The sequence below is a fragment of the Loxodonta africana genome, chromosome 25, assembly GCF_030014295.1.
Source record: "Loxodonta africana isolate mLoxAfr1 chromosome 25, mLoxAfr1.hap2, whole genome shotgun sequence".
NCBI classification, from domain to species: domain Eukaryota; kingdom Metazoa; phylum Chordata; class Mammalia; order Proboscidea; family Elephantidae; genus Loxodonta; species Loxodonta africana.
This window is the reverse complement of record NC_087366.1, coordinates 51,049,296-51,075,637: the sequence shown is the minus strand read 5'-3', so window position 1 is coordinate 51,075,637 and position 26,342 is coordinate 51,049,296. Positions and strand designations below refer to the sequence as shown.

Here is a 26,342-nt window from a genome sequence, read left to right as displayed (position 1 = left end):
TTTTAACCAATGTGAAAGTGCTGGTTGTCAGTACCAGTTAGTCTGTATGCTCAGAGGATCCACTCTCTGCCCTTTGTTGTCATGTATGTACTTGGGACGGTCATGCCTGTGTATTGTGTAGCTGGATCTGTTTATCCTCTGGCATCCAGTTGGGTAAGGCAAATGTGAGGCTCCCTTTGTGCCTCGCTGCAGTTCGGGCAAAATATAGGTTCATAAGTAGTGCAGTAAGTAACACACTCAGCTGCTAAACAAAAGATTGGAAACTGAGTCCATCAGAAAGCCTCAGAAGAAAAGCCTGGCTATCTACTTCTAAAAAATCAGCCATTGAAAACCTTAGGGAGCACAGCTCTACTCTGCTCACGTGGATCACCATGAGTCGGAGTTGACTTGCTGGCACCTGGTTTGGTTTTATGTTCCTTTACCTTCAGCCATAACCCCTCTCCAAAGTCTTCAGTTCTCACCAGGTTCCAGAAACGTTGCCCTTTCCTCTTACCCGTTCATGCATGCTTGGGCATGGTAATGGCCTCTCCCTGTTGTTAGACCCTGGTCCTTCATCATCCCTGTTAGCCTGACAGTCTACTTCTGAAAAATCAGCCACTGAAAACCCTGTGGGCCTCAGGTCTACTCTGACACACATGTTGGGGTCCCCATGTGTCAGAGTCAACTGGAGGGCAGCTGGTTATTGATTAAAGATTGGCCAGCGGTCACTTCTACAATTTGCATTTGTTAACCTTGGCGGTAGTCTTCTTTGGTTTCTCCATTCTTCTTTCTAGAACAATTCAGTTCATGTGCCAGGAATCTTTCAAGTCTTGCATACCCTGGAACAGCCTTTGTTGTTTTCCAGCTCCCTTAAATTTATTTTTCCATCTGTTTTCTATCATTTAAAGGAATATGATTCAGGATGAAGGTAGGATTGTTTGTTAAGTCAGAAATCTTGATTGAATCTCTACTGATAGACTATAAGAAAGAGAATAAACATTTCCAAAACCCTAGAGGAAATAAAGTAAAGAAAATAGAGCATGTTTCTGTGCATATTTACGTGAATATAAACAAAGAGAAAAAAGTATCAAAATAGAAAACAAAGAACTAAATAACAAAATCCAAACATAAAGATCTTAAATATAAATGTAAGTGGAAAAAAAAACTTAATTAAAAGAAGATTTCGTCAAAAGATGAATGTAGATGTATGCTGTTTGAGAGATACAGCAATGTCCAGAAAAGTTACACGTAAAAGCAGTGAAGATATTTCATGGAACTGCACACAAAAGAAAACAGGGGTAATATCAGAGTATGATTAAACACAAAAGGCACTAAATAAAATAAAAGGTTCATCTTAATTGATGAAACGTGCATTTCACACGAGTGATATTGCTTTGAAATATATAAAAAGTTATTAAACACATTTCTTCTCAACAATGATAAATAAGAAAACATAATAAAAATAAATACTATTTGCAGTCACAAAAATTATGAAGTATCAATACTTCAGTTCAAATGTTCAAATAAATTCTAAATTAATTTAAGATTGATATGTTAAAAAAAAAATGAAACCATGTAAGTATTAGAAGAAAATAAATGAGTCTTTGTGTTGAGAATTTCTAAAACATGGTATCAATGACAGAGGAACTAAAGCAGAAGATTGATCAACTTGACTGTATAGAAATTTAAAGCATTTGTAAAAAGAGAAAAACACAACAATATCAAACATATACTAACACTACTGGCTTATATTAACACTGGTCTTAAATAAAAATGTCTGAATAGTTTTCATAAGTCTTATATTCTCCATTATAAACAATTTTTAAAGCTAAATGCAGGACTTTACTGTTAAAACTCATCTGGTGGTTTCAGTTCAGTATTCCATCCTGCAGAAATTATTTTAAATACTAATTTTATCATCAGTAGCATTAGCAATTCAAAGCTAATATATGTCATCTCCTAACTTAATATTTTTACCACCCCTGAAACTCAATGGCAAACTAGAAAAGTGCAGATTATGTTAAAGGGAAATTTAAGAAACATACATTAAGCATGGATTTAGCCTCTTTTAAGGAGCCCTGGTAGCACATCGGTTAGGCCCTCAGCTGCTAACTGAAAGGTTGGCTGTTCTAACCCGCCCAGCAGCTCCTCAGAGAAGACCTGACTATCTATCCCCGTAAAGATAGCCTTGAAAACCCTATGGGGCAGTTCTGTTCTGTCACGTGGGGTCACTATGAGTTGAAATCGACTCGATGGCACCTAACAACAACAACAACAACAAGGCTCTTTTAACTCTCTTTGTTCCCATACATATACCTAAATTAGAATAAAAAGTCAGGGATCCTAAAGGGAAATTCTCCTGTGACCTTGTCATGCTTGATCATAAGTTAAATGACCATAATCAATGATTAGGTATAAATAATAAAATAAAACTTTTTGTTTGTAGATTTGTAAGTCATGGGGTTGAAGATTGGAACTATCAAATTTTTTCCGTATGGGTGGTATCTCATCCAGGACAAGTGGTACTCACTGTGGTAAGTTAATGCTGCTTGGATGTACATCTTTAAGGATTTAGTTTGTGGCTACATTGCCAAGAAAACAAATATTTTTAAAAAAATAAACCATTATGAAGGATATTGATATCTGTAACTTACTCTGAAATGCATCAAAAAATGTGGTACTGATAGATGAATAGAAGGGCAGATTTATGATAAAGTAATACAGCAAAAAGTTAATTTTAGAATATAATTGGTAGATATATAGGTATTCACTATATAATTCTCCCAACTTCTCTATAATTTTGAAAATATCCTTAATAAAATGTTGAAAGAAAATAAACTATAAATTTCTTCCTTGGGATGTCACTATATTGCATTGTATTGGTTTTCTTTTACTACCATTAAAAATTACAACAACTTTGTGGCTTGAAACAACACAAATTTACTATCTTACACAGTTTCATAGATTAGAAGTACAACACAAGTCTTACTGGTCTAAAATCAAGGTATCAGCAAGGCTGACATTTTTTTGAGAGGATGTAGAGGAAAATCCATTTTCTTGCCTTTTCCAGCTTTTAGAGCCTGCATTACTTGGCTTGTGGCCCCTTCCTCCATCGTCAACACCAGAAATGTTGCATCTCTCTGACCATTCTTCCGTAGTTATATCTCCCTGTGCTCACAGCCAGAAAAAGCTCTCTGATTTTTAAGGACATATGTGATTAGATTGGGCCCACCTCTATAATCCAGGACCTCCATCTAAAGGTCCTTAACACTGCAAAGTCCCTTTGGCTATATAAGGTAACACATTTACAGGTTCCGGGGGTTAGGACATGGATAGCTTTGCAGAGAGCCATTATTCAGCCTACCACATGCATATTTTCTGTTTATTGTTTTTCTGGGGCTCAAAAGAGAAAGAAAACTAGGAGGGTGTGACATCAAGAAAGCCAAAATAGTTCTTTTGAGTAGTGGCTAAAGCCAGGAGATGGTGAAATTTCCCTGACTGAACTTGTAGAATCAGGAAAGAGGGACAAAGAAAGACCCTAAGGAACATCAGCATTTAAGGAGTAGGCAAAGGAAAGGGAATCCATGAAGAGGGCTGAGAAAGAGTAGTCAGGAAAAAAAGGAAAATTATGAGAATTGTCATGGAAGCTAAGGGAGGGGAGAGGACTTTTTTGTTTGCTTGATTTTTTTTTTTTTTCTAGAAAAAGTGAGTAGTCATTTTTTAAAATGCTCTAGAGAGGTCTGAAAACTCCATTAGGTCAAGTCAATTATGAGGGTTAACACTATCCTCGGAGATGTAGTTTTCCTGGGGTAATAAAAGTAGACGCCATATTGCCAGAGGTTGCCATTAAGTATTTTTAAACCATGCTTGACCTCGTAGTTCTCAGTTCAGTTTAAAAATATCATCACATCTTTTTACTTTGCCTTCACCCACCACAGTTTTCAAGTATTTTTAAGATAATCTGAGATTGTGGACAACAAATTATGATTCTCAAATCTCCTTGGTCCCCTTTGCTGTCCACTTGACTGAATATTGAGACTCAAAAGTTTTCAGCCCTTAAGCTGAAGGACTTTAAACTATTGTTTGCAAGGCCAAGAAAAATTATAATGAATCAACCTGCACATTTCTATGGTTTAACAGGAATTCACGTAATCAAATTTGCTCTACTAAGAAAGGATTGTCTCCAGACATGCTTAACAATAAGAAACCACCTGTTTTCTGTTTCTGGAAATACTTTATGATAGACTTCAACTTCAATCATTGAACATACTTTGCCAAAGTTTTTCCCATGTCTGCCCTGCCAACTGCTAATTACCCATCCCAGGATGAAATTTACAACTCCCCTTTCTCTTGCAATCCAGCATATGTTACATGACTGAGTTATCTCTGGGTAGATGTAAAAAGAGGTGCCTGTGGGGAGTGGGAATGATGAGATGTCTGTATGGATTGACCACTGAAAGAATTTCAATATGGATTTATCCAAGCTAAAAAAAAAAAAAAAAAAAATTTTTTTTTTTTTATAGCAGTTGAGAACTCCTTTAAAATTCCAGCAAATATGGACCAGTAATCTCACTTTCCTGAGCTGTTGTTATTTTGCATAATTTTAGGTACCTTTATGGGTACTTTAAGAAGCACTGATGACACAGTAGTTAAACGCTCAGCTGCTAACCAAAAGGTCTATGGTTCAAACCCACCAGCTGCTCCATGGGAGAAAGGTGTGGCAGTCTACTTCCGTAAAGATTTACGGCCTTCAAAACCCTGTGGGGCAGTTCTACTCTGTCCTGTAGGGTTGCTGTGATTCGGAATTGCCCAGATGGCAACAGGTTAGTTACAGGGACTTTAGTGGATATTTGAAAGAGAGAAATTTAAACATAGTTAGCTGTCAAAAGTCTTAGTTTTAGAAGCCTACCCTTCTATATGTGAAATTTTAAGCTCTAATGTTTTAGAGTTTCATTACAACCTCCCATGTTCCCAGCTCTTGCACCCACTGAAACCTCATTTGACCTTTCAAGTATCCCTTAATCTTTCGGACCCCTGAATGCACTTCCTTCTGTGTGTGCCTCATCATTTCAGTAACTTTCTTGCTGATAATTTCAGTTCCTTGGGTATAGTTAATACTTTCCTTATTTGGCATCCACCCCCTACCAATTTCTGTTAGTTTCCCAGGTCCTTTTGAAGGGGATTCCTCAATGTATGTAGTTTTTGTGAGAAAGAGAACCTACCTCCGACTACAGAAGCTAAATCCTTCCTCATCAGGGCCAAATCCTCCTTCAGCCTATGTTAGCACAGCCTAGGAAGTGAACTTGGACCACTGGATAGTCTCTCTGGGCACTGTGGATCTTGAATAAATGTCTCAAGATTAGAAGTGCAGTGGCATTTGGACCAGACTCTTCTATGGCATGACCTTGACTGTGCTGTGTTTTCTGCTGTCTTGTCCAGATTCTTGCTCTTGCCCACTTCCCAAACCTCAGTCTCTAGCCTCCAGTTGACCTGCTGATTTTGAGCCCAGAACATCCTCTAGGAAAGCTCAGAGTTAGTTTCTGTTGCTTGCAGCCAAGAACACAGATGGATACACCAGGTTTCTCATCCTGTACACTCTTACCTTGCTCTGGAAAAAAATCTCACCACTATACACACACACACACACACACCCCTCTGTCTCACTTATCGACTCTCTCATTAGCCAACATTTTGCATTGATGACAATAGCAAAAAACCTACAATCTGACTATTTTACCCATTGACAACATACATCTGGCAGTAATGAATGCCACAGTGTGAAGCAAGGGTAATGCTGGCTGTGATGGTTAAGCTTATGTGTCAACTTGGCTGGGCCATGATTCTCAGTGGTTTGGCAGTTGTATAATGATGTGATTTGGCAGTTGTGAAATGATGTAGTCATCCTCTCTTTTGTGATCTAATGTTGCCATCCTCCATTTTCACCTAATGCCAATTTTCACATAACAATATGGTCTTTGGAACCTAATCATGCCGATAAGTATATATATATATGTGTATATATATTTATTTATCTATCTATGCTAATTATGTCCAGATCAATTTCTTTATAGCTCCACTTATATGTTTCTTAGATACATCGAATTCAACATATCACAAATTAAATTCATTATGCCCCCTCTCCCCAACCTGCCGTTCCTGCCATAGGTACTATGTTGTGTCAACTGTACAAGCAAGAAAACTATATCCTGGAAATATCCATCTCCTTTATCTTCCAGAGTCAATCTGACCTTAGTCTAGTAACCTTCTTGATAGCTTTTCAAATATTTTTCTTCTTCTTCCCCAAAGCCACTATATTACTTTTGGGGATACCCTGTAGCTTTCCCTACTCCAAACTACTCTCCACAATGCATTCAAGAGGGATCTTTCTAAAAGGCAAATTGAACTCTTCCACTTCTATTCAGCTATTCTTTCATGAAAAAAGCTTCAATATTATATTTAAAACCCCTGATGACCCCATTCAGTTTATGTCACTGCTTCTCAACTCTTAACCCTTTCAAACTATATGTAATATTCCAAATAGATCATAATTTTGTGTCTCTAAGTCTTTACACATGCTATTTGCTCTACTTCTACACTCACCTAAATGGCTTGTATTTATCCTTCAAGATTCATTCAGGCATCGCCCGCGTCACAAACCTGATTATCCCAGTTTGTGTTAAGTGCCTCAAATGCCTTGTTGACCCACTAGTTGAATGAATGTGTAGGTTTAGTATAACTCTAAGTGTTTGAGGCAGTAGTCTTCTGAAATAGAAATCTAGTATTGTTCTAAATCTAGGATAAACCGAGAATGGAATCTACCCCCATAGACATTTCCATCCTTGTTTCTATTCTGCTCTATCATTTTTCTCCCTCAATTTCTGCTCTTTTTCTCTCTTCCATCTCTGTTCAGTTCCTACCTTCTCTCTTTGTTCTTCTTCTTTACCTTTAAACCACCTTCCTGCCATCCCCTTCACCCATGCACTCTCTCAGTGTCTGTCAACAATTGTTCTTTCTTTTGATCTCTCTGACTTTTTCCTTTCTTTCTCATCATACCTTTTTCTATTTGCCTCTCTTTCTTTTTTCTTTAGCTCCACGTTTCCAGTTAATGATTCTTTTTTATACTAAAAAATCTAATTGAAACTGCACAGGTCTGGTATATACAGGAAGAGTGAGCATGAAAAGATGGATCAAATAACCTGTGTTAGATACACGTTTTGAAAATTAAGATTCTGGAAATAACATGTACTAGGTATATTTTTTTTTTTCACCACAGGTGTATTACTTCTTAGTTCATTAAGGTAACAGTTAACACTAATTTCATTCTTGGAGTTTTCTACTGTTGTTACATTTCCCAGGCTATTACTTATCGTAGTGATGAATGAATGGATTAAGAATACAAGATTTAAACCAAATCAATACCATTCATAGTAGCCCCCAAGAAGATAAAATACTTAGGAATAAATCTTACCAAGGATGTAAAAGACCTATACAAAGAAAACTACAAAGCTCTACTACAAGAAATTAAAAAGGACATACTCAAGTGGAAAAACATACCTTGCTCATGGATAGGAAGACTTAACATAGTAAAAATGTCTATTCTACCAAAAGCCATCTCTACATACAATGCACTTCCGATCCAAATTCCAATGTCATTTTTTAAGGTGATAGAGAAACAAATCACCAACTTCATATGGAAGGGAAAGAAGCCTCAGATAAGCAAAGCATTACTGAAAAAGAAGAAGAAAGTGGGAGGCCTCACTCTACCTGATTTCAGAACCTATTATACAGCCACAGTAGTCAAAACAGCCTGGTATTGGTACAACAACAGGCACATAGACCAGTGGAACAGAATTGAGAACCCAGATATAAATCCATCCACATATGAGCAGCTGATATTTGACAAAGGCTCAGAGTCAGTTAATTGGGGAAAAGATAGTCTTTTTAACAAATGGTGCTGGCATAACTGGATATCCATTTGCAAAAAACTGAAACAGGACTCATACCTCACACCATGCACAAAAACTAACTCCAAGTGGATCAAAGACCTAAACATAAAGACTAAAACGATAAAGATCATGGAAGAAAAAATAGGGACAACCTTAGGAGCCCTAATACAAGGCATAAACAGAATACAAAACATTACCAAAAATGATGAAGAGAAACCAGATAACTGGGAGCTCCTAAAAATCAAACACCTATGCTCATCTAAAGACTTCACCAAAAGAGTAAAAAGACCACCTACAGACTGGGAAAGAATTTTCAGCGATGACATCTCTGACCAGCGCCTGATCTCTAAAATCTATATGATTTTGTCAAAACTCAACCACAAAAAGACAAACAACCCAATTAAGAAGTGGGCAAAGGATATGAAAACAGACTTCACTAAAGAAGATATTCAGGCAGCTAACAGATACATGAGAAAATGCTCTCGATCATTAGCCATTAGAGAAATGCAAATTAAAACTACGATGAGATTCCATCTCACTCCAACAAGGCTGGCATTAATCCAAAAAACACAAAATAATAAATGTTGGAGAGGCTGCGGAGAGATTGGAACTCTTATACGCTGCTGGTGGGACTGTAAAATGGTACAACCACTTTGGAAATCTATCTGGCGTTATCTTAAACAGTTAGAAATAGAACTACCATACAACCCAGAAATCCCACTCCTCGGAATATACCCTAGAGAAATAAGAGCCTTCACACGAACAGATGTATGCACACCCATGTTTATTGCAGCTCTGTTTACAATAGCAAAAAGCTGGAAGCAACCAAGGTGTCCATCAACGGATGAATGGGTAAATAAATTGTGGTATATTCACACAATGGAATACTACGCATCGATAAAGAACAGTGATGAATCTGTGAAACATTTCATAACATGGAGGAACCTGGAAAGCATTATGCTGAGCGAAATTAGTCAGAGGCAAAAAGACAAATATTGTATAAGACCACTATTATAAGATCTTGAGAAATAGTATAAACTGAGAAGAACACATACTTTTGTGGTTACGAGGTGGGGAGGGAGGGAGGGTGGGAGAGGGTTTTTTACTGATTAATTAGTAGATAAGAACTGCTTTAGGTGAAGGGAAGGACAATACTCAATACACAGAAGGTCAGCTCAACTGGACTGGACCAAAAGCAAAGAAGTTTCCGGGATAAACTGAATGCTTCAAAGGTCAGCGGAGCAAGGGCGGGGGCTTGGGGACCATGGTTTAAGGGGACTTCTAAGTCAATTGGCAGAATAATTCTATTATGAAAACATTCTGCATCCCACTTTGAAATGTGGAGTCTGGGGTCTTAAATGCTAACAAGTGGCCGTCTAAGATGCATCAATTGGTCTCAACCCACCTGGAGTAAAGGAGAATGAAGAACACCAAGGCCACACGACAACTAAGAGCCCAAGAGACAGAAAGGGCCACATGAACCAGAGACCTACATCATCCTGAGACCAGAAGAACTAGTTGGTGCCCGGCCACAATCGATGACTGCCCTGACAGGGAGCACAACAGAGAACCCCTGAGGGAGCAGGAGATCAGTGGGATGCAGATCCCAAATTCTCATAAAAAGACCAGACTTAATGGTCTGACTGAGACTAGAGGAATCCCGGCGGTCATGGTCCCCAAACCTTCTGTTGGCACAGGACAGGAACCATCCCCGAAGACTATTCATCAGACATGAAAGGGACTGGACAGTGGGTGGGTGAGAGATGCTGATGAAGAGTGAGCTAATTATATCAAGTGGTCACTTGAGACTGTGTTGGCATCTCCAGTCTGGAGGGAGGATGGGAGGATAGAGAGAGTTGGAAGCTGGCAAAATTGTCACAAAAGGAGAGACTGGAAGGGCTGACTCATTAGGGGGAGAGCAAGTGGGAGTATGGAGTAAGGTGTATATAAACTTACATGTGACAGTCTGACTTGATTTGTAAACGTTCACTTGAAGCTCAATAAAAGTTAATAAATAAAAAAGAATACAAGATTTAGAAAGTGTAAATATTGGTCATAAATATATTTTCAGTTATTAATGAAAGCCCCCACAGACATTAATCAAAATTCAATCTTTAATCCTCTTTAACCCTCAAGTACAAATGTGTGGGCTGTCTCTTTCACACATGCACAAATGCACTCACGCATATATACACGCCACATACACATCATGAAAACATGTTTTAATGTAAAACAAAACGTACTTTAATGACCATGTTTATATTTTACCTTTTCAGAGCCAGATCATGTTTTATAATGATTGTATCAGAAGTTTTGCGAGTTCTCATTCAAGAGAAGATTTGGAAAAAGTCCATGTTGGTGTGATAGGTCGTCTAGAAGAGGTTGTAGGTCTGGTGGTGCTGAATATTAATAACTCTCGAACAAAAGCTGTACAGGGGGCATTGCTTACCCTTTACGTTCACTGCAGGGATATAGTGAGAGATTTACTACTTAAAAATATCTTCAATGCAGACGATTTTGAGTGGACAAGGTAAGTGCATTTAAATTATAACTCTAGATAAAATAAATTATTTTTCACATACCTATCTCTAGCAAACTGATTCTCTACCTCAAACTTTGGCAAACTCAAATTTTAATTTTCTGAGAGTTACAGAAACTAAGCAAACTGCACCAATTTCAGTACCATATTCCTGTGCCTTCTTGTTTCTCTTTTCTACTGTCTATCACACTGCCCTCATTCTTGCTTTTCTTTGCTTCATCATCCTGACTGACTACACATTTCTCATGTCTGTATTTTCCCTTTGTCATTGAGGCAAAGGGCAGTGGTTTTCAATGGGTACGAGAGGAGCTCTCCTCAAGCCTCTTCTTTCCCCTGTGTGCTCTCAATTCTGGAACAGGCTGAGCTGGGAAACAAATTGGAGAACACTTTCAGACTATTTCCTAACTCAAAACTTCCTCCTCCTACCCAGAATCAATTAATAAAATACAGATGTATATGGAAAAATAGAGCCCACTAATCTTGGTGAGAAGAGAGGATCAACATAAAATTCCTATAATAAATATGATGTTACAAACTCTTGAATTCATCTTTTTCTAAAGGTTTCCTCTGTTCATAGAAAAACAAGTGTCCAACCTGCATCATTTAAGGTCTTTAATTCTCAAGAGAAGTTAATTTCTAAAGACACTGTGCACTTAGCATAAACTGCCTTGTTTTAGGTATGACAGTTTCCTTTAAACTGTAGGGAAAATAGAGCAGAAAGATGCTGATTTGGCTGAAACCCCTGCTGAGTATATTTAACTGAATATTTTATATTTACATATGTTCGTATGTTATATTTACCACCATTAATTGTAATCTTTCTCAAGTGCTAAAGAGAAAATCCCATGTTTATGAATCATCATCCTGCAAAAAATATAGTATGTCATTATTACTTTCTACTAGCTCCCTTAAAAAGTGAAAATGAAAAAGTGGAAGAGCATATATAGAAAAGTAAACTAGAAAAGAGGAGATTTTAATAAGACTTTGTAAATCTAGGGCCATTGTACCCAGGTGCCAAGATGCTCCAAGGTATCACAGGGAACTTACACAGATGCTGCAAGATATTTTAAATTTTTGAGGGAATCACAGCAATACACAACATCTGTCAAACATCAAGCAAACTACCAGCTCAGGGTAGTTCACAGCTTTAACATTAGATCCTGCCACGTATCTTTCAGTGACTTCTTATCTTTACAAAGCTGTATTTTTGGCAGTTGCTCTAATAGAGAGCAAGTATCTCTCAAAAATCTATGTAGTACAGGAAATCAGGCTGGCAGTGTCCAGCCTGATCCCAAAGTTTGACAAGTTGTGCAGTGCACCAAATAGCAAGTAACTGGTTATTTAAGAATTAAAAAAAAATGTTTTTTTCTAATTTTCTCTCAATTTATTTGTATAATTTTTTTCAAACGAGCTATTGTGTCATTAAAACAAAAATACTTATTAAACTGTTCTGGATCTAGCAGTTAAAAGGAACAGTTGGGTATTTCTTTTTGGCTAGGGCCATCATGAAAAATAACTGATATACTAAGGGTGTGGTGAACTGAGAAGGTCGGCAAGGGGGAAGAATAATAGAAAGGCGAACGCTCTGAAAGTTGATCTTCTATTTAAATAATGACTTAGTGCTTAAATCATCAAGCAAGTGCTTGTTCCAAAAATGTTTTTTGATAGTTAGAACAAATAACATTTCTCTCAAGTACCCTCGTGATAACGATTCAGGGCACAGTGTCTTCAAAAGTGTTCTTATTGGGAACCGTAATAAACATCATAGGGCTGTTTCTTGCATAAACCCTCTGTTTAGGCTGACATCACACCAAAGGAGCATGAGTCAGCAAGACCATTTGCCTGAGAGGGAAGAGCACTCATGTGTTTGTAATCTTCTGAGTTCTAATGTTTCATATCTGATTATGGTCACTGATAAATTTTTTATCACTCTTCATTTGATTTTAATGTTCTGATTTCTATTTGATTTTTTTAATCTACACTTCCACTTAAAATTTTTATTTTATGTCTGCTTGCGAAAATATACCCCAAACGGTTTTTCCCAAATAACATGAGCATTTAAACGTTGTTTTCAGACATTTGCAATATAAATGGAACGAAAAGCAAAAGTTGTGTTACGTATCTCAAGGAGATGCCAGTTTTACTTACGGCTATGAGTACCTGGGCTGTTCTCCGAGATTGGTCATTACACCTCTCACAGAACGGTGCTGGTTAACTCTCACTGGAGCACTCCACTTGAATCTAGGAGGCTGCCCTGCTGGTCCAGCTGGTACAGGAAAAACCGAGACTACCAAAGATCTAGCAAAAGTGAGTGGATTTCAATATCCAGAATAAAAACTTCTTTTTTTTTCCTTTTCTGCACGAACTTCAATAGTATTTTAAATTCACACTTTTCCTGCTGTTAATATGTTCATAGCATTTAACAAGCACATTAATTAATTCATCCAATTCATCAATTAATTTTTTAATACCTATTGTGTGCCGAGACTTGAGATCTCAGTAAGCCAACGTATGCATTCTAATGCATTTATTTAGAATACCATTGTGCTGACCCACTGACACATGAATCATAGTTTTCTCCACCTACCTCCTTCCAGTAGGGCTGATTCATTTTGAGCCTCATACACAGACTTTTGGCTAGTCTTTGTGATTAGTAGCACTGTGTGTGAGAGAAAGAAGCAGGGGATGAAAGCAAAGGGCATAGTTACGTTTTCTTCTTTGTTTATTAGCTCATTTGTGTAAAACCATCTACTAATCAATTAAACTATAATAGTATAACTACATTTATACTATATTGAGTTTTGTGAATCTCTAAATTCGGTATCTAATTTGTCTTTTTATTGCAAAGTTTTTCTCAAAAGAATAAAGACATTTCTCTACCACCCAATGCCATCGAGTTGATTCCGACTCATAGTAACCCTATAGGACAGAGTAGAACTGCCCCAGACATTTCTTTAGTAGTTTTTAAATTAATATTTCCTGTTATAATTCAAGAAATACATTAAAATAATATTTTGTTTCCCAGTCCTTAGGGAAACATTGTGTGGTCTTCAACTGTTTCGAGAATTTGGATTATAAGGTAAGTTTAATCATACATACACATGAGAAAATATTGTACACATAATAAAAAGAATTCTTTGGGGAAGGAAAGAACAAGAAAAATAATTTACCTTAGATATTAAGTATTAATAGAACATAAATGCTATTCTTTTAAAGAATAGACTATAATGAAAACTTAGAATGTAATAGAAATTTAAAAATTATAGTTTGTTTTTAGTTCAAGTGAACTGCTCCTTAAGTCAGCCTTGTCTTGTTTTGGCTGCACAGTATCTAAAACACATAACATTGTGAAATATTTGAATCAGTTATTAAAATTTCATGTACCTGTGTTCCTGTTAGAAATGTATTCAGATTTTCCAAACACTACAGTTTACTTTGTTTTGCATTATAAGTCTGAACCTTTTACATTTTATTGTTGTCATTTCATCTGGAGTTCAAAGCACATTACCTCTGAGATCCTGCATTTCCAATCTGTGCTCAGTTAGCACCTTAAAAATATCAATAAACATAAATAAGCAAATGTAATTATTATCTTGAAGACACCTAGCTAACAGAGTCTGTTGCTACCTTCCTGCAAACTACCCTCCAGTGGGGTCCAGCAGGACTGGAACTAAAACCAAACAACCAAACCCATTGCCGTAGAGTCAATTCCCAGTCATAGTGACCCTATAAGGACAGGGAAACCTTAGGGCTTCCAAGGAGCGCCTGGTGGATTTGAACTGCCCACGTTTTGGTTAGCAGCTGGGCTCTAAGCCACTTCACCACCAGGACTCCAGACTGGGACTGCAGTGAGGTAAGTGAGGCACTTGCCTCCTCAGGAAAATTTAAGGCGGAGCCAAAAACCTAGTAATTAAGATAAATAATATCTTAATGCAATCTTTAAAAAAAAAAAGTCAAAATTAATACCAAAAAAATTCCCATGGTGAACACAATAGCAAACATTTTGTGAAGACAAGATCCGATTCTTTGCTGCCCTGTGGGAGGAACCAACTTGTGCGCCCTTCGCATCTGAGGTTTTCTCTCTCAAGCTGTTTCATCCCTTTTCCCTTCCCTCTCTGGGAGGTATAGTACAATCTCCTCAACCTGTATTCAGCCCACAGGTATTGTTTGGCTTGACAGTGTTTTTGTCTGTTTTGTTATTTTTATCTGTCTCAGTTTCTAACATTTACAAATCAGTAGATCACAGTGCAGGCTTCCAGCCTCTCACAGAACACTAGAGGGTCTGGCCGCCTTGGACCTGCCGGCTAGTAACTGGCCGAAACCAGGCCTTCAAGCCTGGCCAGAGTCCATTTCTTGTCTTAAACGGGGCCTGATTCACTCATCTGCGTTACCTACCAGCAGCCCACCCCTAAGTCGGAAGGAGTCTTGCACTGATCCAGAAAAAGGGGCTGCTACCTCCAGATACTTAAAGGCCATCTGCCAGAAAACTGTAGACTCCTTACCCCAGTGTATAGATAGCCATGTGAGGTAAACCGCGACCGCGGGAGTGGTGTCCACCTTGTGCGATCGTAACTGTGACCCTTGCCTACATGGTCCCTGTGCACATCAGAGGTTGCTACTGCTCTTATGAAAGACAGGCAGAGTAGGTGACTCCTCAGCTTCTAAGCTGGTGCTGCGTTCAGCCCTACGAAAATAGCTGAGGTGAGGAAGGGCAAAGGATGTTTGCTTGGTTTGAGTAAGGTGAGAAGAACATGAACAAATTAATATCCTAGTAAGTTTTCCCAGCTTTATAATAATTTTTGTAATTAATCTTTTTTTTTTTTTTTAAAGATAATGGGAAAATTCTTGTTTGGACTAGTTCAGTCAGGAGCGTGGTGTTGTTTTGATGAATTCAATCGAATTGATATGGAAGTTCTCTCAGTTATTGCCTCACAAATTCTAACAATTAAGGAAGCAAAAGACAGCTATTCTGTCAGGTATTTGTTAATATGTTTATATATTTGAATGAAAATCTAACCTACATTTACTGTTTAGTTAATCATGGTTAAATATTTTTTTCGAAAACAAGTGTTAGGGTTTTTTTTTTTTTTGGAAGCATGTAACACAAAGAATGGCAGTTAGCTGTTTCCTTTGCTTGGCAAATAACATGAAAATATATATACCAGGAAAATAAGGCAAATATATTCTAATTACTCTCTTGCAACTTGCAAGTTAAATTCTCTTAGTACCTTTTCATAGGCAATACTACATTGTATTTGAAGAAACCAAACAAAAGCTCTTTTTCTTTCATTCTACATTGCATCCTTTTTAAAAAACAAAATCCTACTGGCCACATACCTGAAGTCACTTCTGCCTGATTACTCTCATTAATGTGCTTTTATGAAAAGCCCCGCAATAACAGTATTTTTATGTTAGAATTTCTAATGTTTGCTAATAAAAGCAAAAATGTTTCCTCTTCGATAAACGCAGGAACTCACACGATTTACTTAATAGGCATAAGTGGGCTTGTAGGTTTAAATTTTTCTTAAAATCTAATATTTCTAACTTGATGCTTAATGGACACATCTGGGTTTACTCTCATGGACTTTGTCCAAACTTTTATACTACAGTAAACAAGGTAAGCACAAGTCAGCCTGTGCTTACGTTGCTTACCGGATAATCTGCTTCTAGCTCTGTTTGGGTTTAAATGTAACACAACCTTAGGAAAGTTCCCAAACTCACTTGTAGTTTTTACATACTTTGGCCTAGAGAAAATAGTTCTCTTTGTGACGTATACTGTAATGTATTATAGGTTTGTACTGGAAGGAAAAGAAATTCGTATCAATATGTCTTGTGCAATATTTATCACCATGAATCCTGGGTAAGTATCAGTGAATCTGTGGTAGGAGTGGAGATAGGCCAAAATCCTTTCCTTAGATCATACTCCCAGATGGAGTTGTCCGACATAGTTTATCTGTCATTCACCCTCCACTCCATCTCTAAATTCCTCCCTACCCACAATTTATGAACAGCTGCAGCTCTGCACTTATCCATATGGATGATCTCACATTCAGCTTTCTGACCAAGAGGCATTTTCACTTCAAGAATAGCGGAAGAAAGGAAAAGGCCTGCAGTTGGTCACAAAGAGAACAGAAAAGCTGATGAGAGTGGCAGGAGGGACAAGGATGTGATGGTTACAGGGAGTGGAAGCTAAACAGGTTCAATGACTATCTGTTGGTTTATTACTCTGCTAGTCCAGAGAATCAAAAGAAACTGATATGAGGTGAATTGTGGGAGAAGGAACAGAAAAAAAGAATGATAAGCCAGAAACCTGTGAGATGAAAAGTGCAGTACAAATGACCTTGTAAACTTCCTGTTTTCAGATAAAGATCATGTAACCCATACCCATTGCCATCGAGTCAATTCCGACTCATAACGACTCTATAGGACAGAGTAGAACTGGCCCCTAGGGTTGCCAAGGAGTGCCTGGGGGATTCGAACTGCTGACCTTTTTTGGTTACCAGCCATAGCTCTTAACCATTATGTCACCAGGGTTTCCAAGATCATGTAAAAAGCTATAGAATTATTTGGGGAGAAATTATATTATTTGGTTCCTCATTTGAAAAACTGAAAAGTGGTGTTTTTGTTTGTTTGTTTGTTTGTGTATTTGTTTTCATTATCCTGTGAAGATACAAAGGTCGAGTAGAACTCCCAGATAACTTAAAATCTCTGTTTCGCCCAGTGGCAATGATGGTGCCCCATTATCAAATGATTGCTGAAATAATGCTGTTTTCACATGGCTTCAAATCTTCAAAAACACTCTCTGGAAAGCTAGCTAACCTTTTCGAATTAGGCAGCAAACATCTCTCACCACAGGTAAAGAACAGCTTTTCCCAAATATTTTAAAGTGACTATATATAAAAAAAAAATAAAAGTAACTTTAAATGAGGCTTTTCTGTTTATAGTGTTGGTATGGGAATGACCTGGAAAAATAGTGAGGCTAGAATTCCTATCCACAAATCAAGTCCATGGACCAACTTGAATGTAAGGTAATATGTAGTCAAAATGTAAATAAGTCCCTGGGTGGTACAGATGGTTAATAAGATAGGCTGCTAACTGAAAGGTTGGAAGATCAAGTCCACCCAGAGACACCTTGGAGGAAAGGTCTGGAAATCTACTTCCAAAAAATCAGGTAGACGTAGGATCACCATGAGTTGGAGTCGGCTAGACAGCAACTTATTTTTTTGGATTTTGTAAACAAGCTTTCAAGCCGTTCCTCCAAGACCTGGAGAGAGTATGAGAGTATCTGTTATTTTAACAGATACTTTCTCTAAGCAAGGAGGTGTATGATACAGAGCGGTAGTTCTCAAACTTTATTGTGCATCAGAATAATTTGGAAGACTTTTTAAAACAAATTGCTGGGCCTCATCCCCAGAGTTTCTGATCAGGTAGGTCTGGGGCGGGCTTGAGAGTTTGCATTTCTGACAAGTTTTCTGGTGGTACTGTTGCTGCTGATCTGAGTACCAGACTTTGAGAATTACAGTTATAGGATATGACAGCTTAATGAGTGTTTCTAACCGAAAATGGTTTGGACACATAACTATATTATCTCCAAAGTGCTCTTCTCTTCAGTATTCTTTTGATTCATCTCTTTTCCATTTCAGAGAAAATCTAATTCAGATACTGATAGCCTCTAACACCTTTCTTCAATACTTGTCAGCCTTTCTCTTAAGATGGAGACTCATAGGAGCACCAGTATGCTAGGGAAGCAAAAGCATTAGAAGCAGAATTTTTTTTTTAATTAATTTTTATTATGCTTTAAGTGAAAGTTTACAAATCAGGTCAGTTTCTCATACAAAAATTTACATATACTTTGCCATACACTCCTAATTGCTCTCCCTCTAATGAGGTAGCACAGTTCTTCGTTCTACTCTCTCTCCTTGTGTCCATTTGAGTAGCTTCTGGCCCCCTCTGTCCTCTCATCTCCCCTCCAGACAGGAGATGCCAACATAGTCTCATGTGTCCACTTGATCCAAGAAGCTCGTTCTTCACCAGTATCACTTTCCATCCACTATTCCAGTCCAATCTCTATCTGAAGAGTTAGCTTTGGGAATGGTTCCTATCTTGGGCTAACAGAAGGTCTGGGGACCATGGCCTCTGGGGTCCCTCCAGTCCCAGTCTGACCATTAAGTTTGGTCTTTTTATGAGAATTTGGGGTCTTCATCCCACTGCTCTCCTGCTCCTTCAGGGTTTCTCTGTTGAATTCCCTGTCAGGGAAGTCATTGGTTGTGGCCGGGCACCATCTAGCTCTTCTGGTCTCCGGCTGATGTAGTCTCTGGTTTATGTGGTCCTTTCCGTCTCTTAGGCTCAAAATTACCTTCTGTCTTTGGAGTTCTTCATTTTTCCTTGCTCCAGGTGGGTTGAGACCAATTGATGCATCTTAGATGGCTGCTTGCTAGTGTTTAAGACCCCAGATACCACTCTCCAAAGTGGGGTACAGAATGTTTTCTTAGTAGCTTTTATTATACCAATTGACTTATATGTCCCCTGAAACCATGGTCCTCAAGCCAGAACTGGGGGTTTTTTAAACCCACATCACTATTTCTCTGTGTAGCATAGATGATCAATAATTTAACCATATATGTATTTATTTCCAAATTGTTCCATTTTTCCTTCAGAATCTTCAATAACTCAAATATTTTAACGTTTGATAGGATCACTATGATTTTGGCATGAGGTCCCTGAAGACGGTGTTAGTAATGGCTGGAAAGAAGAAACAGGAGTTTAAATGGTCAGTTAAATTTTGAGTTAAGAGTGTTAGGTCAACAATGAGATACCACTTCATATGGCTATGATAAAAAAAAAAAGGGGAAATAACAAGTGTTGGTAAGGATGTGGGGAAATTGAAATCCTCCTGCATTACTGGTGGTAATGTAAAATGATGCAGCAGCAGTGGAAAACGGTTTGGTAGTTCTTCAAAAAATTAAAAACAGAACTGTCATCTGACCCAGTATTTCCATACCTAGGTACAAGCCCAGAAGACTTGAAAGCAGAGACTCAGATACTTGTAGGCAAATGTTCGTAGCAGCATTACTCGCAATAGCCAAAAAGTGGAAGCAAAATAAATGTTCATCAGCAGACAAATGGTTAAATAAAATGTGTACCATACAACAGAATAGTATTCGCCCATAAAGAAAAATGAAGTTCTAATATATAGTGCAACATGGCTGAACCTTAAAACATGATGAGTGAAAGAAGCCAGCCACAAAAGAACAAATATCGTTATGATTCCACTTATATGAAGTATCTAGAATAGCCAAATACAGAGAGACAGAAAGTAGATTAGCGGTTACTGGTGGTTGGGGTGAGGAAGTTATGGGGAGTTATCTTACCCATTGTACTCACTGGTACAGAGTTTCTGTTTGAGGGATGAAAATTTTGGAAATAGATAGTGGTGACTGTACAACATTGTGAATGTAATTAATGCCATGCACTTAAAAATGATTAAAATGGCAAATTTTATGGTATTTATATTTTCCTCACCACCAGTTGCCATTGAGTCAACTCCAAGTCATGGCAGCCCCACGTGTGTCACAGTAGAACTGTACTCCATAGGGTTTTCAATGGCTGATTTTTTTAGAAGTGGATTGTCAGGCCTTTTTCTCTGAGGTACTTCTGGGTGGACTTGAACTTCTAATCTTTTGGTTAGTAGCCAAGTGCCTCACTATCCAGGGACTCTTACATATATTTTAGTATAGTAAAAAAAAATTTAAAAACTTATAAAAGAATGTAGGTCAAAGGGTGTTACACACAACTAGGAAAATAATGTGTAGAATTATAAGTAGTGATGATAATATAAAACAGGAGCCCCTGGAGCGTCACAGTAAAATATGGCAGAGGTTGTTTGAACAATATGAAAAAAGAGGAAGAAAAAGTGCACAAAACTACTCTGCACACATGGGATCACCATAGTTGAAATCAACTCGGCAGCAACTAACAACCTTTCCCCAATACAGCCTATTCTTTAAAAAGTATGCTTTACGTTTTGTATAATAAAAGATAGAAGGAATAAAAGATCCCATTTCGAAGAGCAATAGCTTAATAAGAAAATGTAAGACCTACATAAACATGCCTGTATGAGAAACGTGTAAAACCCACATGATGCAAACTTTAAAACACTATTGAAAGACACAAATGAAAACTTGAATAAATGAAATACACCACATTCTTAACATCATAAAGATGTATATACTCTAAATGTTAATTTATGAGTGGAAATACAACTCCAGTAAAAAATACAAAAAGAGTTTTTTTGTTTGTTTGATTTTAAGCAAGCTGATCCTAAAATTCCCTTGAAAAATAAGTAAGTCTACCTAGAAAACTCCTGAAAAGCAAGAGGAATGAAGGAGAAATGTCCCTTTAAGTACTAAGACATATTATAAAGCCTCAATAATTACAACATTGTGGTACTGGATCATGAATGGAAAGGCAAACTGATGGGACAGTATAGAAAGTCCAGAAATAGATCCAAATACATATGGACGTTTAGTATGTTATACATCAGGAGGTAAGAATAGACTTCCTAACAAATGGTGTTGGGAAAATTTAACAGCCATCTGGATAAAGATCAATGTGCAACCATGGTTTATATCATTCACCAGGATAAACTAAAAGGATCCAAGATTTTTAATGTAAAAAATATAAAACATGAAAGTATTTGAGGACACAAAATGTCGATACTGCAACTAATATCACAGTCAAATAACTCATCACTGTAATACATAAAAGAATTTGTAAAAAAATGGGGGAAAAATCAACAACCAGATAGAAAAATGGACAAAGGACATCAGCAGACATTCTCAAAAAATGAAACCTGAAAGTACCCTAAATATGTGAAAATACACTCAACTCCACCCATGAGAGAAATACAAACTCACTGAACTACTGTTTCTCTTTTATCAAATGGGCAAAAATATAAAATTTGGGCAGAACTTTCTGTGGGTGAGGTTAAGGGAAGCAGGCATTCTTTTTCATTACTGAAAAAGGTGGAAGAGACAAGGGTTCAGGAAAAGAATTTTCAATGTATATCATCCTGAACTGGTCTGACTGGGGGCAATATGCATGTATTACCTATTAAAAAACTAAATGAAAAACATAGTGATGGACATGTTGCAAAAGGATACATCAACACGCTGCCATTTAGATGAATTTTTTTAACACAGAAAATAACATGCATTGCTTACTGCATAAGACGTACACGTGTAGTAAAAAGTACAAAATGTTGCATGAGGGGGTTGGGCAAAGGATAAGGGCCAAGCTTCAGCTCTTTTTGTAACATTTTTTTTCTTAAAAATAAAGAACTGAGGCATACGTTCCAAAATGGCAGCCTATCTACATAATATTGACGGCATGTAAACAGGTGTCTATTATGAAATGCTTTCTAATTTTTAGGAAATTTAACAGAAATAGTACCTATGTGAAACCCAAGTGTCGCTCCTTAATGTCCCCAAGTCCTCGAGTCTTACAGTCACCTAGTCCTTTACATAAATGAATATCCCCATAAATGTGGTACTGTTGTCATTTCAAAGTACCTCATTAGTTTTTTTCAAATGCCAGAAAACTCAGTTCTCACAGGCACCCTTCGATCTGAGTTCCTGTTTCCAGTGCACTCTCGATCTGTCTCCAGTTACTCAGAGTAGCTGTTTTCTCCCTGATCTGTGCTGACACAAGTGGGACAGTCCCACTTCTTTGATTTCCCCAAAGCACCACATAGATGATGTGGTTGCGGGAAGCTGACTATACCATGAAGAGGATTGGGGAACTTTTTTTCTGAGTAAGACACAGCAAAAACTTAAAAATTAACATTAGACAGTTTTGCTTTTTAAAAGTCTCTTGGCTCTTCTTCCCCCAAAATTATAATTCTTTTTGCCTCTTTTCTCTCTCCTTCTCTATCCCTTTCTCTCCCTGTATTCCACCCCATTCTTCCCAAGACTTCTGATTTTATCTCTTAAGTACCCAAAAATACTACAAACTTCTCTCATTTCCTGGTGCATAGTAATTTAACCCTCCTTTTTTTTCTACCTCCTCTTTCTAGATCATGTTGGGGCAGCTAACCATAACTCCCAAATACACTTTAAGGTGTTTAAATTATTTGGGGGAAAAAAAAAAAGTCTCCACTTCCTGGGGCTACTGTAACAAATTGCCATAAACTCTGGGACTTAAAACAACAGAAACATATTTTCTCAGGTTTCCTGAGGCCAGAAGTCCAAAATCAAAGTTGTTGGCAGGGCCACGCTCTCCAGAGGCTGTAGGGGAGAGTCCATTCCTTGCATACCCAGCTTCTGCTGGTTGCTGGCATTCTGTGGAATGAGGCCTCCTCGCTCTAATCTCTGCCTCTGTCTTCACATCACCTTGTCTTCTGTGTCTCTGCCTTTCACATATAAGGGTACTTGTGATTACATTTAGTTCTGGACAATCTAGGATAAGCGCCCCCTCTCAAGATCATTAACTTAATCATATCTTTTGCCACATGAGGTAATATTCACCAGTTACAGGGATTAGGAAGTGAAAAGATCTTTTTTTTGGCGGGGGGGGGGGTGCTTCTTTGCCTACTGTAGGCACATTTCTTCCTTGTTCCCTTAAAGAATTTTCCCAAATCTCCTCTTTTGTTTAGAAAACTATCCAGCAACTAGAGTTGTAGGGACCCCATGCTAAGAAATATTTGCTTGTCAACAAATGAAGAATTCATGTATCTTCAACTGCACTTGACACATAAGTCTTACCATAGTTCTGGGGCAGAAAATAAGTCTCAGCTAGTTTCAAAGACCACCACGTGTCTGTCAGTTTGTCCTACTGTGGTGGCATACTTGTTGCTGTGATAATGGAAGCTTTGCCACTGATATTTCAAATACCAGTGGGGTCACCCTTGGCAGACAGGTTTCAGCAGAACGTCTGCCTAAGACAGACTAGGAAGAAAGACTTGGCAATCTACTTCTGAAAAAACTGGCCAATGAATAGCAGCAGAACGTTGTCTGATATAGTGCCAGAAGATGAGCCCCTCAGGTTGGAAGGCACTCAAATAAGACTGGGGAAGAGCTACCTCCTCAAAGTAAAATCAACCTTAATAATGAGGATGGAGTCAAGCTTTAGGGACCTTCTTTTGTTGATGTGGCACAACTCAAAATGAGAAGAAACAGCTGCAAACATCTATTAATAATCAGAACATGGAATTTCTGAAATACAAATCTAGGAAAATTGGAAGTAATCGAACATGAAATGGGACACATAAACATCGATATCCTAGGTATTAGTGAGCTGAAATGGACTGCTTTCGCCATTTTCAATCAGACAATCATATGGTCTGCTATGCCAGGAATGGCAAATTGAAAAGGAATGGCATCACATTCATGGACAAAAAGAACATTTCAAGATCTTTCCTGAAGTACAGCACGGTCAGTGATAGGATAAAATCCATACACCTACAACGAAGATCAGTTACTACCACTATTATTCAAATTTATGCACCAACTACTAAGGCCACTTAGTAGTTGGTGCATAAATTTGAATAATAGTGGTAGTAACTGAAAAACTTGAAGATTTTTGCCAACTTCTGCACTCTGAAATTGATCAAATATGCAATCAAAATGCGTTGATAATTACTGGTGATTGGAATGCAAAAGTTGAAAACAAAGAAGAAGGATTGGTAGTTGGAAAATATGGCCTTGGTGATAGAAACGACCCCAGAGATCGCATGATAGAAATTTTCGAGACCAACGGCTTCTTCATTGCAAATACCTTTTTTCACCAACGTAAACGGCAAATATACACACGGACCTTGCCAGATGGAACACACAGGAATCAAATCGACAACATCTGTGGAAAGAGATGGTAGAAAAGCTCAATATCATCAATCAGAACAAGGCCAGAGGCCACCGTGGAGTAGACCATCAATTGCTCATATGCAAGTTCAAGCTGAAGTTGAAGAAAATTAGAACAAGTCCACAAGAGCCAAAGTGTGACATTGAGTATATTTCACCTGAATTTAGAGACCATCTTAGGAATAAAAAATAGATTTGATGAATTGAATGCTAATGACCAAAGACCAGACGAATTGTGGAATGACATCAAAGACATCATACATGAAGAAAGCAAGAGGTCATTAGGAAGACAGGAAAGAAAGAAAAGACCAAAATGGATGTTAGAAGAGACTCTGAAACTTTCTCTTGAATGTCAAATAGCTAAAGTGAACAGAAGAAAGGATGAAGTAAAAGAGCTGAACAGAAGATTTCAAAGGGTGCCTCAAGAAGACAAAGTAAAGTATTACTATAACGTGTGCAAAGACCTGGAGTTAGAAAACCAAAAGGGAAGAACACCCCCAGGATTACTTAAGCTGAAAGAACTGAAGAGAAAATTCAAGCCTCGAGATGCAGTGTTGAAGGATTCTATGGGGAAAATATTAAACAATGGAAGAAGCATCAAAAGAAGATGGGAGGAATACAACAGAGTCACCATACCAAAAAGAATTGGTCAACATTCAACTATTTCAGGAGGTAGTATATGATCAACAATCGATGGTACTGAAGGAAAAGGAGGTCCAAGCTGCACTGAAGGAGTTAGCGAAAAGCAAGGCTCCAGGGATTAACGAAATACCAATTGAGATGTTTCAACAAATGGACGCAGCACTGGAAGAGCTTATTTGTCTATGCCAAGAAATTTAGAAGACAGCTACCTGGCCATCTGACTGGAAGAGATCCGTATTTATGCCTATTACAAAGAAAGGTGATCCAACAGAATGTAGAAATTATCAAACAATATCATTAATATAACAGACAGGTAAAATCCTGCTGAAGATCTCTCAAAAGCAGTTGCAGCAGTACCTCTATAGGGAGCTGCCAGAAATTTAAGCAGGATTCAGAAGAGTTCGTGGAACAAAGGATATCATTGCTGATGTCAGATGGATCCTGGCTGAAAGCAGAAAATACCAGAAGGATGTTTACCTGTGTTTTATTGGCTATGCAAAGGTGTTCAACTGTGCAGAACATAACAAATTATGGGTAACATTGTGAAGAATAGGAATTCCAGAACACTTAATTGTGCTCATGAGGAACCAGTACTTAGACCAAGAGGCAGTCGTTCGAACAGAGCAAGGGGATACTGCGTTGTTTAAAGTTAGGAAAGGTGTGCGTCAGGGTTGTATCCTCTCACCATATTTATTCAATCTGTACGCTGAGCAAATAATCCAAGAAACTGGACTATATGAAGAAGAACGCAGCATCAGGATTGGAAGAAGACTCATTAACAACCTGCGATATGTAGAGGACACAACTTTGCATGCTGAAAGTGAAGAGGACTTGAAGCACTTACTGATGAAGATCGAAGACAACAGCCTTCAGTATGGATTATACTTCAACATAAAACAAAAATCCTAACAACTGGACGAATAAGCAATGTTATGATAAATGGAGAAAATATTGAAGTTGTCAAGGATTTCATTTTACTTGGATCCACAATCAACGCCCATGGAAGCAGCAGTCAAGAAATCAAATGACACATCGCATTGGACAAATCTGTTGCGAAAGACCTCTTTAAAGCATTAAAAAGAAGAGATGTCAGTTTAAGGACTAAGGTGAGCCTGACCCAAGCCATGGTGTTTTCATTTGCCTCATATGCATGTGAGAGCTGGGCAAGGAATGCGGAAGACTGAAGGATTGACGCCTTTGATTTGTTGTGTTGGCAAAGAATATTGAATATACAATGGACTGCCGGAAGAACAAACAAATCTGTCTTGGAAGTAGTACAGTCAGAAAGCTCCTTAGAAGCAAGGATGGTGAGACTTCGTCTTACATACTTTGGACATGTTATCAGAAAGCCATCATGCTTGGTAAAATAGAGGGTCATTT

General features: G+C 37.9%; 1 protein-coding gene across 1 annotated transcript in view; it reads left to right on the top strand.

The window, feature by feature from the left end:
* Positions 1-26,342, top strand: part of DNAH14 (dynein axonemal heavy chain 14) — a 362,094-nt gene that overhangs the window by 117,671 nt on the left and 218,081 nt on the right. The window contains exons 26-33 of the mRNA XM_064276952.1: positions 2,426-2,513; positions 10,202-10,455; positions 12,540-12,771; positions 13,490-13,543; positions 15,295-15,440; positions 16,256-16,324; positions 17,133-17,319; positions 19,158-19,234. Of these exons, the coding sequence (XP_064133022.1) occupies positions 2,426-2,513; positions 10,202-10,455; positions 12,540-12,771; positions 13,490-13,543; positions 15,295-15,440; positions 16,256-16,324; positions 17,133-17,319; positions 19,158-19,234 (1,107 nt within the window). The remainder of the gene's footprint in view (positions 1-2,425; positions 2,514-10,201; positions 10,456-12,539; positions 12,772-13,489; positions 13,544-15,294; positions 15,441-16,255; positions 16,325-17,132; positions 17,320-19,157; positions 19,235-26,342) is intronic.